This window comes from Poecilia reticulata, chromosome 17, assembly GCF_904066995.2.
Source record: "Poecilia reticulata chromosome 17, P_reticulata-male-v2, whole genome shotgun sequence".
In the NCBI taxonomy this organism is placed as follows: Eukaryota; Metazoa; Chordata; class Actinopteri; order Cyprinodontiformes; family Poeciliidae; genus Poecilia; species Poecilia reticulata.
In genome coordinates, this window is record NC_088846.1 from 31,509,588 (window position 1) to 31,527,370 (window position 17,783).

The 17,783-nt window shown below is 48.4% G+C and overlaps 1 protein-coding gene across 2 annotated transcripts; it reads left to right on the forward strand.

Annotated features, from left to right (window-relative positions):
- Nucleotides 1-11,837: 11,837 nt before the first annotated feature.
- Nucleotides 11,838-17,508, forward strand: ift57 (intraflagellar transport 57 homolog (Chlamydomonas)). Of its 2 annotated transcripts, XM_081598838.1 has the most exons (12): nt 11,838-11,985; nt 12,213-12,375; nt 13,207-13,381; nt 13,475-13,593; nt 13,673-13,763; nt 13,863-13,931; nt 14,018-14,140; nt 14,224-14,295; nt 15,319-15,450; nt 15,528-15,590; nt 17,018-17,084; nt 17,166-17,508. In XM_081598838.1, the coding sequence occupies exons 2-12, from the start codon at nt 12,221-12,223 to the stop codon at nt 17,345-17,347; spliced, it is 1,248 nt and encodes a 415-aa protein (XP_081454964.1). In that variant the 5' UTR covers nt 11,838-11,985; nt 12,213-12,220; the 3' UTR covers nt 17,348-17,508. The 2 variants fall into 2 exon arrangements, 1 of the variants encoding a protein (XP_081454964.1); XR_014084432.1 differs by having other exon boundaries at nt 11,875-12,375; nt 15,528-15,609; nt 17,166-17,246.
- Nucleotides 17,509-17,783: the final 275 nt, after the last annotated feature.

Sequence of the window (17,783 nt, forward strand, 5' to 3'; positions counted from 1 at the left end):
ACATCGTCCTCCAGGTCAGAACATCGTCCTCCTATTCAGAACATCGTCCTCCTATTCAGAACATCGTCCTCCAGCTCAGAACATCGTCCTCCAGCTGAGAACATCGTCCTCCTGCTGAGAACATCGTCCTCCAGCTGAGAACATCGTCCTCCCGCTGAGAACATCGTCCTCCAGCTCAGAACATCGTCCTCCTGCTGAGAACATCGTCCTCCAGGTCAGAACATCGTCCTCCAGCTCAGAACATCGTCCTCCAGCTCAGAACATCGTCCTCCTGCTGAGAACATCGTCCTCCAGCTGAGAACATCGTCCTCCAGCTGAGAACATCGTCCTCCAGCTGAGAACATCGTCCTCCAGCTCAGAACATCGTCCTCCTATTCAGAACATCGTCCTCCTATTCAGAACATCGTCCTCCTGCTGAGAACATCGTCCTCCAGCTCAGAACATCGTCCTCCTGCTGAGAACATCGTCCTCCTATTCAGAACATCGTCCTCCAGCTCAGAACATCGTCCTCCTGCTCAGAACATCGTCCTCCAGCTCAGAACATCGTCCTCCTATTCAGAACATCGTCCTCCAGCTCAGAACATCGTCCTCCAGCTGAGAACATCGTCCTCCTGCTGAGAACATCGTCCTCCTATTCAGAACATCGTCCTCCTATTCAGAACATCGTCCTCCTGCTGAGAACATCGTCCTCCAGCTCAGAACATCGTCCTCCTGCTGAGAACATCGTCCTCCTATTCAGAACATCGTCCTCCAGCTCAGAACATCGTCCTCCCGCTGAGAACATCGTCCTCCAGCTCAGAACATCGTCCTCCTGCTGAGAACATCGTCCTCCTGCTGAGAACATCGTCCTCCAGGTCAGAACATCGTCCTCCAGCTCAGAACATCGTCCTCCTGCTGAGAACATCGTCCTCCAGCTGAGAACATCGTCCTCCAGCTGAGAACATCGTCCTCCAGCTGAGAACATCGTCCTCCAGCTCAGAACATCGTCCTCCAGCTCAGAACATCGTCCTCCTGCTGAGAACATCGTCCTCCAGCTGAGAACATCGTCCTCCAGCTGAGAACATCGTCCTCCAGGTCAGAACATCGTCCTCCAGGTCAGAACATCGTCCTCCAGGTCAGAACATCGTCCTCCAGGTCAGAACATCGTCCTCCAGCTCAGAACATCGTCCTCCTGCTGAGAACATCGTCCTCCAGCTGAGAACATCGTCCTCCAGCTGAGAACATCGTCCTCCAGCTGAGAACATCGTCCTCCAGCTCAGAACATCGTCCTCCAGGACAGAACATCGTCCTCCTATTCAGAACATCGTCCTCCAGCTGAGAACATCGTCCTCCAGGTCAGAACATCGTCCTCCTGCTGAGAACATCGTCCTCCAGCTCAGAACATCGTCCACCAGCTCAGAACATCGTCCTCCAGCTCAGAACATCGTCCTCCAGCTCAGAACATCGTCCTCCTGCTGAGAACATCGTCCTCCAGGTCAGAACATCGTCCTCCAGGTCAGAACATCGTCCTCCTGCTGAGAACATCGTCCACCAGCTCAGAACATCGTCCTCCAGCTCAGAACATCGTCCTCCAGGTCAGAACATCGTCCTCCAGCTGAGAACATCGTCCTCCAGGTCAGAATATCGTCCTCCAGCTCAGAACATCGTCCTCCTGCTGAGAACATCGTCCTCCAGGTCAGAACATCGTCCTCCTGCTGAGAACATCGTCCACCAGGTCAGAACATCGTCCTCCTGCTGAGAACATCGTCCTCCAGGTCAGAACATCGTCCTCCTGCTGAGAACATCGTCCACCAGGTCAGAATATCGTCCTCCAGCTCAGAACATCGTCCTCCAGGTCAGAACATCGTCCACCAGCTCAGAACATCGTCCTCCTGCTGAGAACATCGTCCTCCAGGTCAGAACATCGTCCTCCAGCTCAGAACATCGTCCTCCTGCTGAGAACATCGTCCTCCAGGTCAGAACATCGTCCTCCAGCTCAGAACATCGTCCTCCTGCTGAGAACATCGTCCTCCAGGTCAGAACATCGTCCTCCAGGTCAGAACATCGTCCTCCAGGTCAGAACATCGTCCTCCAGCTGAGAACATCGTCCTCCCGCTGAGAACATCGTCCTCCAGCTCAGAACATCGTCCTCCAGCTCAGAACATCGTCCTCTTGCTGAGAACATCGTCCTCCAGGTCAGAACATCGTCCTCCAGCTCAGAACATCGTCCTCCAGCTCAGCCCGTTTCTGTGTGGGAGCGGACAGCGCTGCCTGTCAGTCAGCGTTCAGGGAACATAATGACCCGCCAGGCTGCTGAAGAAACGGTAAATTAGCGTTTGAAACACAAGCAAACATTAAAACCAGCTGCAAATACCGCCCTCTATCTGCCCACCGGAGAACTGCAACTAGAAAGACTGCACGGGAGGAGGAAGAGTTCAAACTTTACTAATCCCAGAGGGAAATTAAAATGTTGTAGTTCATATTTTTACCTTTGAAGCGTTTTTGTCAAGGTTGATGAAGAATCTCCTGTAGCAGTCTGTATCATGGTGGCTCTGAAGAAGCCTCTGACTGAAGACGTTAAAACACATTTTTAGATCACAGTCTGGGTGTGAGTGGAGCCCCCTAGTGGTCCACCACTGCAATACTCTGCTAACTTACTGAATCTTTCAGCAATTAAAAACTTAAAACTTAATAACTTTATATTTTCATTACTGTTTTAATATATAAATAGTTTTACAGGTATTGGCTTCTTCCTGGTGAATGGTCAGTAGTAAACATTTTATAATCGTAGGAAGCAGTAGGCATGCTTTAACTAACCCACTAATAGCAGAGCTAATTTGGTTCTTTACCACATTAGCAGTTCTGCTAACTTTGAAAACAATAGACTCTAAATCTCTAACTTACTTCCAGTTGAGTAAAGTTCAACGTCTGTGTCAGTTTAGTTGACTATTAATAAATGTTTATATTCATGCTCTTATTTTGAAGAGGGTGAAGACTTTTAATGCTGCTTCCTCTCCTCATAATTTCCTCTTTTTCCAAGTCTTTGCTTCAAATGAAGCAGACAGACAATAGAGAAATGGAGGATAATTTGCTTATACCACCATATATTTATTTATGTGCTGTAATTCCTGTAACTAAATAAGAGTTAGCATTTTGCATAAACACAGTGATGTGTTATTTTTCCTTCTGCAGAGATATTTGATAAAATAGCCAAGGAAAGTAAAGCAGCTAATTTGGGTCAGCAATCTGGTCTCTTATTATTTTTCATTTCTAACTCATCTTGAGTGAACGGTGGGAACTGACATTTAGAAACATTTATTTTCCATCCTCCTCTGATGCCTCATGGAAACATCCTCCTCACCGCCTTCACAACCACGTCAAGCCCCAGGTGCTAATTTATCCCTGAAAGCGGTGAAAACCTGTCACCTATCACCTCTGCTAGAAAACATCCAGTGGCGTAACGATCCTCAGATTGGAGATATTTCTGTGCAGCGGCGCATAAATAGGCCGAGTGACTGATTCCCAGCAGGTCCGTGGGCCGCCTGCCGGCCCTCAGGCGAGGCGGGGATCATTACCGCCTCGCTCAGGTTAAGCTGTGGATCCGCCCTCATCTCTCCTCACCATTAGCCCTCCATCCAGCAGCAGCCAGCCCAGCGGCTGACTCAGTGTCTGGTACACAGTTTTTAACTCAAGTGCACTGATTTAACTGATCGTCATTAGAGAGACGATTTCTGTAAAACCCGGAATTCAGGCAGTTTGCTAACATAATGCCAAGGTGCAAAGACATCAGTTATGGATAATCAATATGGGATGATAGATTATTTCCAAACACCCAAAGTCCAAAAATTAGTCCGAAATAGAAAAATCTTAGCAATGAACTCAAATGGCCAAGAGCTCCATCTTAGACTCTACAGGCTCAGTTAGCAGGTTAAAGGTCATTAGACGGCAATTAGAAAAAGAATAAGGTTGAAGGTGAAAGTCTGCGTTTGACTCCTCACACTGACTGTGAAGCACGGTGGTGGAGGGATGATGATGGGGGCTTGTTTGCGGCTACAGGAACTGGGAACCTCGCAGTCACAAGGTGAACGATGAATATCAAAATATTCCAGAGTCAAACATGAGTCCATCCGACAGCAGAAGCCTGGTCCAAGCTGGGTTATGAAGGATGGTGGTATTGGGGCCAAAATGAAGACGATAGCGCCCCCAGTGGTGGCTACTTCCTTCTCACAGCAGGCTATATTCAGTTTGAAGCCAGCTACTGATCTGATAGTCCAGCATCAGTAACTGATCGGCCAGCGCTGGCAAACGAGAAGGAGAGAACTCACTTGGGTTAGCTTTGTCATGATGTTCGCTGGAGAGGGCAGGTTTAATCTGGGACACGTGGAAGGTCGGATGGACTCGTAGGGAACGGGGAAGTCGGAGCCGCACTGCAGAGGGTCCCACGAGCGTCAGGATCTCGAAGGGACCAATAAATCTGGGGGACAGTTTCTTTGACATGGACTTGAGAGGTATATCATGAGTTGATAGCCATACCTTCTGTCCCACGGAGTATGTCGGGGCAGGGGTCCGTCGCCGGTCAGCTAGTCTTTTGTTAACGGCGGAGGTGTTGTTGAGGGCGGTGATGGCGTCGTTCCAGATCTTATGGGCCTTGCGGATGTGATGCTGGACTGAGGTGACCGAGGTACTAGCTTCGTCGGAGGGTAGGAGTGGTGGCTGATAACCCAGAACTATTTCGAAGGGCAAGAGACCAGTGGCGGAGGAAATATGGCTGTTGTGTGCATACTCTACCCACTGCAGGTGTTGGGCCCAGTCATCAGGGTTGGTAGAGGTGAGGCACCGCAAGGTGGCTTCCAACTCCTGATTCAACCGCTCAGTTTGGCCGTTAGTTTGAGGGTGGTAGCCGGAGCTGAGGGCCACTTTGGCCCCCAGAGCGGAGCAGAATTGGCGCCAGACCTGGGACAGAAACTGGGGCCCACGATCGGACAGGATTTCTTGGGGAATTCCGTGGACTCTGAAAACATGCTTAATGAGTAGCATGGCTGTCTGAGCTGCAGTGGGTAACTTTTTGAGTGGGATGAGGTGGCAGGCCTTAGAAAAGCGGTCAACGATTGTGAAGATGGTGGTCATACCTTTAGATGTGGGGAGCCCAGTGACAAAATCGACGGCGATGTGGGACCAAGGACGCTTGGGTATGGGTAGTGGTTGTAAAAGGCCTGCCGGGGGTCGATTTGAGGTCTTGTTCCGTGCACAGACGGCGCAGGCGGACACATACTCCTTGACGTCCTTGTGGACCGATTCCCACCAGAACCTGCGGTTGATTAGGCCGATGGTGCGACTGATGCCAGGGTGGGCCGAGAACTTGGACGCGTGGACCCACTGGAGGAAACGGGAACGAACAACAGGAGGAACATAGATTTTACCTGGCGGGCAGGCTTCTGGTGGGGGAGCGGCTCGTTGTGCTTTACGTATGAGGTCCTCGATCTCCCAGGTGACCACTCCTACCGTACAGCTAGGAGGAAGGATGGGGGCCGGGACCTCGTCAGCGTCGTCGGGGGAGTAAATCCTGGATAGGGCGTCGGGTTTAATATTCTTGGACCCTGGACGGTAGGAAATGGAGAGGTTAAAACGAGAGAAAAACAGGGACCAGCGTGACTGGCGTGGATTGGACCTCTTGGCAGCCTGGAGGTACGCCAAGTTCTTATGGTCGGTCCAAACCACTACCGGGTGCTCAGCTCCCTCCAACCAGTGACGCCATTCTTCCAGGGCTAACTTTATAGCCAGTAGCTCCCTGTCACCCACGTTGTAATTTCTCTCTGCCGGAGAAAGTCTGCGGGAGAAAAAGGCACAAGGATGCATTTTGTGGTCAGTTTCCGTGGTCTGGGAGAGTACAGCCCCGACCCCAGTATCAGAGGCATCCACCTCCACTACAAACTGTTTACTGGGGTCGGGCTGGATGAGAACAGGGGCCCTGGCAAACCGAGCCTTAAGCTCCGCGAAGGCTGCCCCAGCTTGTGGGGTCCAACTGAACACCTTCTTTTATTAATCATAACATGCTTTTATGTTACTGGTAACCATATTCAATCATCTATCAAAGCTAATTTATAAACAATTGTATTATTAAATTGAAAATTGATCTGTTGGAGCCACTGCAAGCATTCGTTTTAGTTTGCATTCTACCTTTTCAATACATTTTAAAGTTAGACACTTTTAAAAATGTCTAGTATCACTTCTATGCAGATGATACTGTCATGGAAAAAATGCTTTAACAAGAAATGTATTCCAATCTGATTTGTTACTCCTGTGTACAAACTTTTACAGTAAAGGCGTATTCTTGTTCTTAATTTATTCAAATAAGGCGTATCTTTGCTCATCCAACCAGCAGCTGTCACTGACCCTCTTTAAAGTTAGAAACTCCCTGCAATTTGTTTCCAAGATCAAACATCAGTTGTCACCATTATCTAAACAAAGTGGAAGCAGAGCTTCTCCTCTACTGGCCTGAACTCAGGATGTTTTATGGCTTTTCACAGATCAGTGTGAAGCTGGAGCTTCTCCTGATTGTTTGCCACACAGACAAAGAGCAGATCAGGAGATCTGCTGTCACTACAGGTAATATAAAGGTCAAAAGGGCAGAATAAGTTATTAATCTGAAAACTATAATTAGGCTATTTCAATCAAGATTCAAGATTCAAGACAGACAGACAGACAGACAGACAGACAGACAGACAGACAGACAGACAGACAGACAGACACTCCTGAGCTTCCGCCTACCTGTGCTCCAGAGCCCACGCCTCCAGCCGGTCTTCCAGGTCCGTTTCCTCCGCCGGTGCCGTCCGCCTCCATGACTCCGGTTTCTGTGCTGACCACTTCCTTCGAGGAGTCCGCCTCCTGGTTCTTTGTTTTTTGTTGGACTTTTTTGGGAAAAACAGGTATGGTTGTGATCCCTGTTTTTCTGTGTAGTTATTGTCAGGTTTTCTGTGTTCCTGTTTTTGTTCCTGTCTTCCCTGTTGATTGCTTCCCAGGTGTGTCTTGTTTCCTGATTACCTTCCCTATGTATTTAGGTCCACCTTCCTCGTCTATGGTACTTCTGTTCTGCCACTGCATGTCTTGTTGCTTGGTGTTCCATGTGTTACCTGTGCTGCTGGATCCAGACTCAGAGACCTGTCCCAATTCAGAGGCCGGTCCTGACTCGGAGGCAGGTCCAGGCTCGGAGGCAGGTCCAGGCTCGGAGGCAGGTCCAGGCTCAGAGGCAGGTCCCGACTCGGAGGCAGGTCCAGGCTCAGAGGCAGGTCCAGGCTCGGAGGCAGGTCCTGACTCTGAGGCAAGTCCAGGCTCAGATGCAGGTGCTGACTCTGAGGTCTCTCCCGATTCGGAGGCAGGTCCAGCCTTGGAGGCTGGTTCCCACTCAGAGTCCACTCCTGACTCAGAGTCCGGTTCCGAGTCGGCGTCCATACCTGAGTCAGAGTCACGTTCCGACTCTGAGTCTTGTTCCAAGTCAGAGTGCGGATCCGATCCACCGTCCAGTACCGAGTCATAGTGATATCGTCCTTGAATTTCGTGGTCATCTGGACTGTCTCCACAGCAGACGGCATGTTGTATCCACTGCCAGGCCTTTTTAAGATGACTTGTCTTTAAATGGACCTTTCTGGGACGGGAAAGGGTTCTTCTGAAGCATTCAAAGACCTTATAGATGACTATTCTGTTGTCTCTTTTCATCATCTTAGAAAGGAAATCTTTAACTGTCCTGCGATTTCCACACAACAGTTGAAAGATATCCTGGCAGAGTTTTTCTTCCATGCCGCCGAAAATGATAAAATCTATGTTCTTCACTCTGCCCCAAAGTTTATCACCAAGCTTCTTGTGAACAAAAATTGTGTGTTTAATTTTGTTTGCAGTATATCTTGACTGAAGACGGGACTTGTCAATGAATCGCCATAGAATATTGTCGACCAGTTTTCGTCTTTCTTCTTCAGTTCCATGTTTGAAACCCATCCGTGTCCCGTCCCTCAAAAACTGTCCAGGGTCGAAGCCTGCCTGGGTATAGTCCTCACTCAGGCAGTTTTCATTGGAAAACAAGTCGTCCTCAGTATCAAAAAAGGTGTTTTTGATCTTTCTTTTTGTTTCTGCAAACACTTTTCTTTGAGGAAAAGGATTCTCCAGGTGGTGTTTGATTTTTTTTGACTATAACTTCACGCCCTTCTGGAGAATCAAGAAGTCCAATTAAATGCAGCCCAGAAGCAAAGTGGAATTCGTCTTTAGCTTTGGAAAGTCTGACAGTGCATCCACATTTAATCCTCCTGTTTGTTTCAGAAGTAAGGCCAAAACTTCCTGGTGTTCCTGCCAAAAGGTTTCTCTCACGATATGCAGAGTTGGTTCATCTGCAGCCTTTTCAATCGCCTGCCAGAGAAGTCCATCCAGGAAGTTAATATTGGGATAATCTAGGACAGTGTTTTTCAACCATTTTTGAGTCAAGGTACACTGTTTTAATTGAAAAAATCCCGAGGCACGCCACCAACTAAAAATGGAAATAAAGATACTCTGTAGCCGCCTATATATAGTCATTCTTATCAAAGTCTCTTGAATAGGAATCAAACACAAAAATGCATTTTTATCACATTTTACATTTCTTATTTCAAATTGCACTTAACACATCCACTTTAAAAATACACCTGTACAGCCACAACACTGTGGTGTTAAATTTAAAGAAGTTGTAGAAAACCTCAAAGTGTTTTACAAACTAATCCACAAGCATCTTATAGCCGGAATACAGAAAATAATTCTTATTCTGAAAGAAGCAATAATATTTGGGAAACATTTCACTTCATATTCACTGTTACAATATGAAGAGTTGCATGTACAAAATGTCAATATCTGTATATTTTACCCACCTAGTATGAAACCTGTGCATGTTTGGATGAAAACGGATCTGATTTCCTGGCAGAAATTGAAGAAAGACAAAGCTCTTCCTCCACATCTCAGTCTCTCTCTGTTTTTAGTTTTTATAGTAACCAGACTAGAAGCTCAATTTCACACAGATATGTTGTGGGAAATGGACTCATGTTCTTTCCAACTACTGCTGAGCTTCACTGTCTTTTCCATCACTGTCGTCACAGTCTTTCTAGATTCAGTGCTCTCACCGCTACCTGTAACATTCGTGCATCACTAATTCTCGTTTTAATGTAAAATGCTCTGTACCTACTGCCATCTAGTGGTAAGAACATTACATGATTACGCCGCTAGTCACTGCTACAGCAGACACTCGAAGATGGCATTATTTGCAGACAATTCATTTTCAAAAAATCTTTTAAAACCAATTACCGTATTTTTCGGGCTATAGAGCGCACCATACTAGCACCTTCAATTAAATAAAATAAAATAAAAACTGGAAGCTGCTCTCGGTTTTCCATTAGGACCCAGCAGAGGGCGGCGTTCTAATAAATCTGCTGTAAGGACGCAGCACTCCGTCTCCAAAGCCGAACCATGGTTTCGTTCAGTTTAAATGCAGCGGCTCTATTTCCCTCCTGTAGTGCCAGATCGACAGCCCTCAACTTAAAAGCTGCATGATATGAGTTTGAAAACATTTCTCCATCGTGCCTGCTGCTAGCATGTGCTTGTTCTAAATGAAAATTAGCCGTTCTTCTTTGATTTACTATTTTGACTTCTAATGATTCACTTCCTGCTAGAGAGCCCCCTGGTGGTTGAAGAAAAATCCACAGAAAAGCCACAGCGGGCTACAATCCGCATGGTTCAAAGTTTAGGAAAAAAGTAGCAGCTTATAGTCCGGAAAATACGGTACCATAGTGAAATTGAATAATTTCCACGGCACACCTGACGATCACTCACGGCACACTAGTGTGCCGCGGAACAGTGGTTGAAAAACACTGATCTAGGAAAGTTTGTCTTTGCTTGACCGTGTTAAACCACCTTGTTTCTTCTTCTTGCCAAAAAGAGACCTTAGGTGTGAAATGCTCTTGACTTTGTGAATTTTGCTCACACATCTTCATTGCTAAGGCGTCTAAATAATCTTCTCTAAGGCAGTTTTCACTCGAATACAAGTAGGGAAAAAGTCAATAAAATGAGACTTCTACAGGTATGACGGATTTATAAGAAACGTAGCATCGATGTGCGCATGCGCATTACCAAGAGGTGCGCTGGATTGACGAGGTATGACAGATAGACAGAACACCTGTTTGTTCATATCTCTTGGTATTCATAACCTTCATACTTTTTATAATATTCAGCTTTTTTTAAATAAAATTTTCAACCCCCGGGGGGGAAACCGCTCCATCCTGTGGTGTTCAGATTTACAGAATCTCAGTTATCCTTCATAGCGGCTGAACCCCGTTTTACACCAAACACTGTAGCTAATATTAGCTGGTATCTCGCCGGTGGACATAAAAGTAAAGTAATATTCTAATCTCAAACAATAATATGTCCATCTTACTTGTGAAATATTGTCTGTGGAGCCTCACATCAATAGTCCATCGATCAGAACAACAATATCCCTCAGTGCTGAGGCATCTTCTGCCGTTTTGGTTGAGCAAAGTAGGAGGGACGACCGCTCCAAGATGGCCGCCGTGTTTCCTGCGTCGGAGCAGCCAACGCGGGGTCGTGATCCTCTGATTGGCTAAGCAATGTAACGTGATGCTCTGATTGGCTAAGCAATGTAACGTGATCCTCTGATTGGCTAAGTAATGTAACGTGATCCTCTGATTGGCTAAGGAATGTAACGTGATCCTCTGATTGGCTAAGCAATGTAGCGTGATCCTCTGATTGGCTAAGCAATGTAACGTGATCCTCTGATTGGCTAAGCAATGTAACGTGATCCTCTGATTGGCTAAGTAATGTAACGTGATCCTCTGCAGCAAGTGACGGCAAAACGGGGCGTCATCACGACTTTACACAAGTGTGTCTTTACCTCCGCGGCAGAGGCTCCGCCGAACCCCTGAGAACGACTCACCGAACCCCTGGGGTTCGACCGAACCCAGGTTAAGAACCACTGGTCCAGAGCCTCTTTGTTACCTAATGTAGCTTCGACTTCAAGCTGGGTATAACTCTGCCCACTAGGGGGCAGTGTTTTCACCGAGCACCAGAGTTTTAGGTTAGATTTTTTTAATCAAACATTTTTACTGCATCCAGTAAAAATGCATGAAGCTGGTAGGATTTTTCTCTTTTTTGTGGGCTCTCATCATCACCCAGCTGGGTGAGGCTGCAGCTCAGCAGGCGTTGTCAGCGAGGCGGCGCTGCTGTCGGTGAGCCCGTCAATAAAAGCTCAGACAAGCAGGCAGGGAGCAGCGAGCAGATAAAACAAACACCCCTCCCTCCTCCTGCACACCTCCTGCTGCACCGCCGGGGAGGAGGCATGAATTATTCACCGACACACACATGAACACACACACTGAAGGCGTGTGAAGGTGTGAGGAATCACTGGAGAATACTTTACAGAAGGAGAACAATGATGCTGCAGAATAAGAAAACAACATAAAGAGAATTAGTAAATATTTGAAATTCAGTATGAAAAATAACAGTTAAAGGACAATTTTACATCAGACAAAACCATGAAAATTAAAGAACAAAATGTGGTGCTTTGATTGAATGAAAATTATTTTGCAGTCAAATATCAATCTTCTTTCTGAATTTTACCATGCAGTGATTAGCAGAATAATAGCAAATCATTTTATTACATATCCTTCCATTGGGGAGCATTCAAACATTTTTACATTTTTTATTTTTAATATGATATAAATATGAGATAACCTAAGAAACAGTGGGCACGTTTTTATTCATGTTATTTTCTTTAGCTGTTTATTGTTTTTAAAGTGAAATTTTACTCTTAAAAGATAAAGGAGTGTCATTGCAAACTCCTGCACGGCAGGCGGCGATGTGCAGCTTCAGTTTTTGCAACCCGTCAGTAAAACAAGAGAAGAAGAAAAAGGAAGACGGTTTAGCTTCTCCTCCGTGTCAAACTGCTGTCTTTAAACGATTCTATCGGTGTATTATTAGGAACACGTACGTACTGTTTAGACTTTTAAAGGTTATCAAAACAGAAATCTTGAATATTTAAAATTGGACCTAAAGATTAAAACAGGTAGTAGCTAACTGCTAGCAGCTAACATTAGCCACAGCTAGCGTCGGTTAGAGCTCTGTTGCCCTGGCAACGGACAAGAAGAGCATCACGAACCGACTCCCCGAACCTCATTTAGCTGTTTTTACCATTATTATTTTTTAAACGAAAGTCTCCGGGATGGCTGAAGAGGGAAGACGCGGAGAGGAAGAGGACCGGGGCCCCGGAGCGGCTCACCGGGGGTTTGTGATGATGGAGAACCTTCTGGAGAAGCTAAAGCTGCTCAACTACGAGGAGGAAGTTCTGGTGAAACACAACATGAAGAGCCTGACCAGGTGAGACGGACAGGTGAACAACAGCTGATTAAAGCAGCTGTCTGTTTATTTCAGGAGTAGATAAGCAGATAAGAGTTGTAGATGAGACAAAACACGGAGAACTAGAGACCGTAATGACATTAAAATGTAAATAAACATGAAGCAGGTGTGTTTTTAAAACATGGAGATGTTCTGATCCAGGAAAAGATCCAGAATCTTCCACTTTGGAAAACATTTTGATTTGTGATCTCCGTGATTTATCACGGAAATATCGAGAGTTCCTGGGATTTTCTTTTGTTGCAAATGACTTCATAATGTTAGGGTTTTATAATGTCGGAAAATATCTCTATAATTTTTAGGCATAAGCGAAAACAAGCAGCTCACTAAATTACCATTTTCTCTCAAACATTTTATTTTTTATATATTTGTTTTCATTTTTACTTGGCCTGTTGCAATAACCAATAAATCTATTAATAACATGATAAATGAAGATGAACTCAATAACTCCCATTTGCATAATTTATTGTTTTCTTTTCTCTCTCTACCAAAAATTAGATGATAAAAGTCGTCATTCATGCTATTTTGTTGTTTTTTATTATGTAACTTGCTAACAATTAAGATGCATTCTTATATTATAAATTATTTACTATTGTAGATATTAAATAATGTGAAATTAATTTAGAGATTTTTAATAAATTTACTCCTGTGTCATCATTTTCTTTTTTTCTGTGATCTTCATTAACCCTGAATCTAAAAAGACTAAGCAAATAGTGAAGAAGTTCTGGTTCTGGACTGAATTTGTAGATGTTTCCGTTTCCTTCGGGTCTAATCGTGTTCGGTCCGCCCTGCCAGGCATTACTTCGTCTCCAGTCCGTACCTGGCGTCCAACCCCGGCGAGCAGTTCTACATGTTCACCATCATCGCTGCCTGGCTCATCAACGTGGCGGGGCGCCGCTTCACCGAGCCGCAGGAGTACGACGAGCCCAACGCCACCGTGTCCAACATCCTGGCCGAAGTCAGAGCCTTCGTAAGTCCAGCAGGTTTAAACGACGGGTGTAGAAAAGGACCGGTCCGGTCCGGTCCGGGTTTGAAGACGTTTCGGACTCTCTGTGTCCTTCAGGGCGTGAAGGTGGACTTCCCTCCCTCCAAGCTGAAGTCGGGCTCCGGTGAGTTCGTCTGCTTCGTGTTGGACCGTCTGGCTGAGGAGGCGCTGAAGAACAGAGGCTTCGCCTTCAGACGGTACCGACCGGTCCGGAAATCCACCAAACCTTGGACCCGACAGGATGTGGGAGGGTTTCATTTCCTGTTTCTGCTTCAGGCCAAGCTACCCTGCAGAAAACACGGAGGAAGAGTCGGTGATGGACGACGACGCGGAGCTGACGCTCAGCAAGGTGGAGGAGGAGATGATTGTAGGTCTATTCACCGAAAGGTTCTGATGAATCAGAACCAGGACCGCTGCAGGTTCTGTCAGGAGGGTCCGACGGGTCTGACTGTGTCTCTGACCTCAGGAGGAAGCCGACGATGAGGAGGAGAACATGATGGACCTGGAGGCGCTGAAGCTGCGCAACGCTCACGCTGTGAGGCCAGAGAAGAAGAAGAAGAAGAGTTTCCTGTCAGTCTGAACCCGACTTCCTCCCTCTGACCCGGTTCTGTGTTCTGGCAGGAAGCAGAACCGAGCTCCAAGCCGGACGACATCCTGGAGTCCACGGTGGACGCCGCGGAGTGGAGGCTGGAGGTGGAGCGGGTTCTGCCGCAGCTCAAGGTCACCATCAGGACCGACCACAAGGTCAGAACCCACCTGAACTCACCTGGGCCGCAGCGGACCCGTTCGGTTCTGATGCTGGTTCTGACTCTGCTCCGCTTCTCCAGGACTGGAGGATCCATCTGGACCAGATGCATCAGCACCGAGACGGGATCAAGACGTCGCTCAAAGACACCAAGGTGGGTTGATCCAAACGGACCCAGCTGGTTCTGGACGTACTCACCTGGTTCTGGACGGATTCACCTGGTTCTGGATGGTCCGCTCTGGTCGGACCCAGATGGTTCTGAACGGACTCACCTGGTTCTGGACAGACCCACCTGGTTCTGGACGGTCCGTTCTGGTCGGACTCAGCTGGTTCTGGACAGACCCAGGTGGTTCTGGACGGACTCACCTGGTCCTGGACGGTCCGTTCTGGTCGGACTCTCCTGGTCCTGGACGGTCCGTTCTGGTCGGACTCTCCTGGTCCTGGACGGTCCGTTCTGGTCGGACTCACCTGGTTCTGGACAGACCCAGGTGGTTCTGGACGGACTCACCTGGTTCTGGTCGGACTCTCCTGGTTCTGGACGGTCCGTTCTGGTCGGACTCACCTGGTACTGGACGGTCCGTTCTGGTCGGACTCACCTGGTTCTGGTCGGACTCACCTGGTTCTGGACGGACTCACCTGGTTCAGAACTCACCTGGTAATGGACGGTCCGTTCTGGTCGGACTCTCCTGGTTCTGGACAGACTCACCTGGTTCTGGACGGTCCGTTCTGGTCGGACTCACCTGGTACTGGACGGTCCGTTCTGGTCGGACTCTCCTGGTCTGGACGGTCCGTTCTGGTCGGACTCTCCTGGTACTGGACGGTCCGTTCTGGACGGACTCACCTGGTTCTGGACGGTCCGTTCTGGTCGGACTCTCCTGGTTCTGGACGGTCCGTTCTGGTCGGACTCTCCTGGTTCTGGACGGTCCGTTCTGGTCGGACTCACCTGGTACTGGACGGTCCGTTCTGGTCGGACTCTCCTGGTACTGGACGGTCCGTTCTGGTCGGACTCTCCTGGTACTGGACGGTCCGTTCTGGTCGGACCCAGCTGGTCTGGACGGTCCGTTCTGGTCGGACCCAGCTGGTTCTGGACGGTCCGTTCTGGTCGGACTCTCCTGGTTCTGGACGGTCCGTTCTGGTCGGACTCTGACCGGCCGGGTTCTGTCCGGTGTGTCTGCAGAGCTACCTGGACAGGCTGCAGGAGGACATCGGGAAAACCCTGGAGAAGGTGAGCAGCAGAGAGAAGTACATCAACAACCAGCTGGAGCCGCTGATCCAGGAGTACCGCAACGCCCAGGCCCGGCTCAGCGAGGTGAGACCCGCTGACCCACAAACACACTCCAGAACCCGCCAACGGTACCGGGAGCTCATCGGACTGTCCTCCATCAGGCGAAGGAGCGCTACCGGCAGGCGAGTGTAGGAGTGATGGCGAGGACCAGAGTGCTGGCTGAGGTCAGTGAACACACCACCAGTCAGTGAACACACCACCAGTCAGTGAACACACCACCAGTCAGTGAACACACCACCAGTCAGTGAACACACCACCACCAGTCAGTGAACACACCACCATCGGTCAGTGAACACACCACCATCGGTCAGTGAACACACCACCAGTCAGTGAACACACCACCACCGGTCAGTGAACACACCACCATCGGTCAGTGAACACACCACCATCGGTCAGTGAACACACCACCAGTCAGTGAACACACCACCACCAGTCAGTGAACACACCACCACCGGTCAGTGAACACACCACCATCGGTCAGTGAACACACCACCATCGGTCAGTGAACACACCACCAGTCAGTGAACACACAACCAGTCAGTGAACACACCACCAGTCAGTGAACACACCACCACCGGTCAGTGAACACACCACCACCGGTCAGTGAACACACCACCATCGGTCAGTGAACACACCACCAGTCAGCGAACACACCAGTCAGTGAACACACCACCACCGGTCAGTGAACACACCACCACCGGTCAGTGAACACACCACCATCGGTCAGTGAACACACCACCATCGGTCAGTGAACACACAACCAGTCAGTGAACACACCACCACCGGTCAGTGAACACACCACCATCGGTCAGTGAACACACCACCATCGGTCAGTGAACACACCACCACCAGTCAGTGAACACACAACCAGTCAGTGAACACACCACCATCAGTCAGTGAACACACCACCACCGGTCAGTGAACACACCACCATCGGTCAGTGAACACACCACCATCGGTCAGTGAACACACCACCACCGGTCAGTGAACACACCACCATCGGTCAGTGAACACACAACCAGTCAGTGAACACACCACCATCGGTCAGTGAACACACAACCAGTCAGTGAACACACCACCATCGGTCAGTGAACACACCACCAGTCAGTGAACACACCACCACCGGTCAGTGAACACACCACCACCGGTCAGTGAACACACCACCATCGGTCAGTGAACACACCACCACCGGTCAGTGAACACACCACCATCGGTCAGTGAACACACCACCACCAGTCAGTGAACACACAACCAGTCAGTGAACACACCACCATCGGTCAGTGAACACACCACCATCGGTCAGTGAACACACAACCAGTCAGTGAACACACCACCACCAGTCAGTGAACACACCACCACCGGTCAGTGAACACACCACCATCGGTCAGTGAACACACCACCATCGGTCAGTGAACACACCACCACCGGTCAGTGAACACACCACCACCGGTCAGTGAACACACCACCACCGGTCAGTGAACACACCACCACCGGTCAGTGAACACACCACCAGTCAGTGAACACACCACCACCGGTCAGTGAACACACCACCACCGGTCAGTGAACACACCACCATGTTTTTCTGTTGCAGATCAGTGAGGAGCTGGACAAGGTGAAGCAGGAGATGGAGGACAAAGGCAGCACCATGTCTGATGGAGGTGAGGCTCAATCAGCCGTTTCCCTCCCCAACATGTCCGACCCGTTTCCTTCCTGTCTCTGTGTCTCCGTCTGGTCTGCAGCTCCGGTGGTGAAGATCAAGCAGAGCCTCACCAAGCTGAAGCAGGAAGTGGTGCAGATGGATGTGAGGATCGGCGTGGTGGAGCACACGCTGCTGCAGGCCAAGCTCAAGGAGAAGTCCAACATGACGCGGGACATGCACGCCACCAACATCCCTGATTCTGCCGCCGGAACCTTCACCTAGAACCGCCCAGGTTCTGCTCCTCACAGCGGCGCCGGGAGTCTGTCTGGCCCAGCAGCTCCTCCGTCAAATACGCGTTTTATTACATAAATACAGATATTTATTGAATTGCTTTATATATTTGATACTGTTCTTGTTTAAATAAACAAACATCTTTTTCTAAATGACCAATCTGGTTATTACACACTTTGTCCACTAGATGTCACCGTTGCTGCCTCCAAATCAACGTTTCAACCTGATCTGAAAACAGGAATAAGAAAATTTCCTCAAAATTTCAGCTGGTATTGTATCGGAAAGTCAACCAGTTCTCCTTAAGACCCCTCAGTTACGGCCACAAGAGGATGCTGACGCCTTCAAAATAAAACACCTGCTTCACCAAAGTAAGATGACGTCCTGATATAGTCGTAGTGGGAGATTTTGAAGAAGAAATAAACATTTT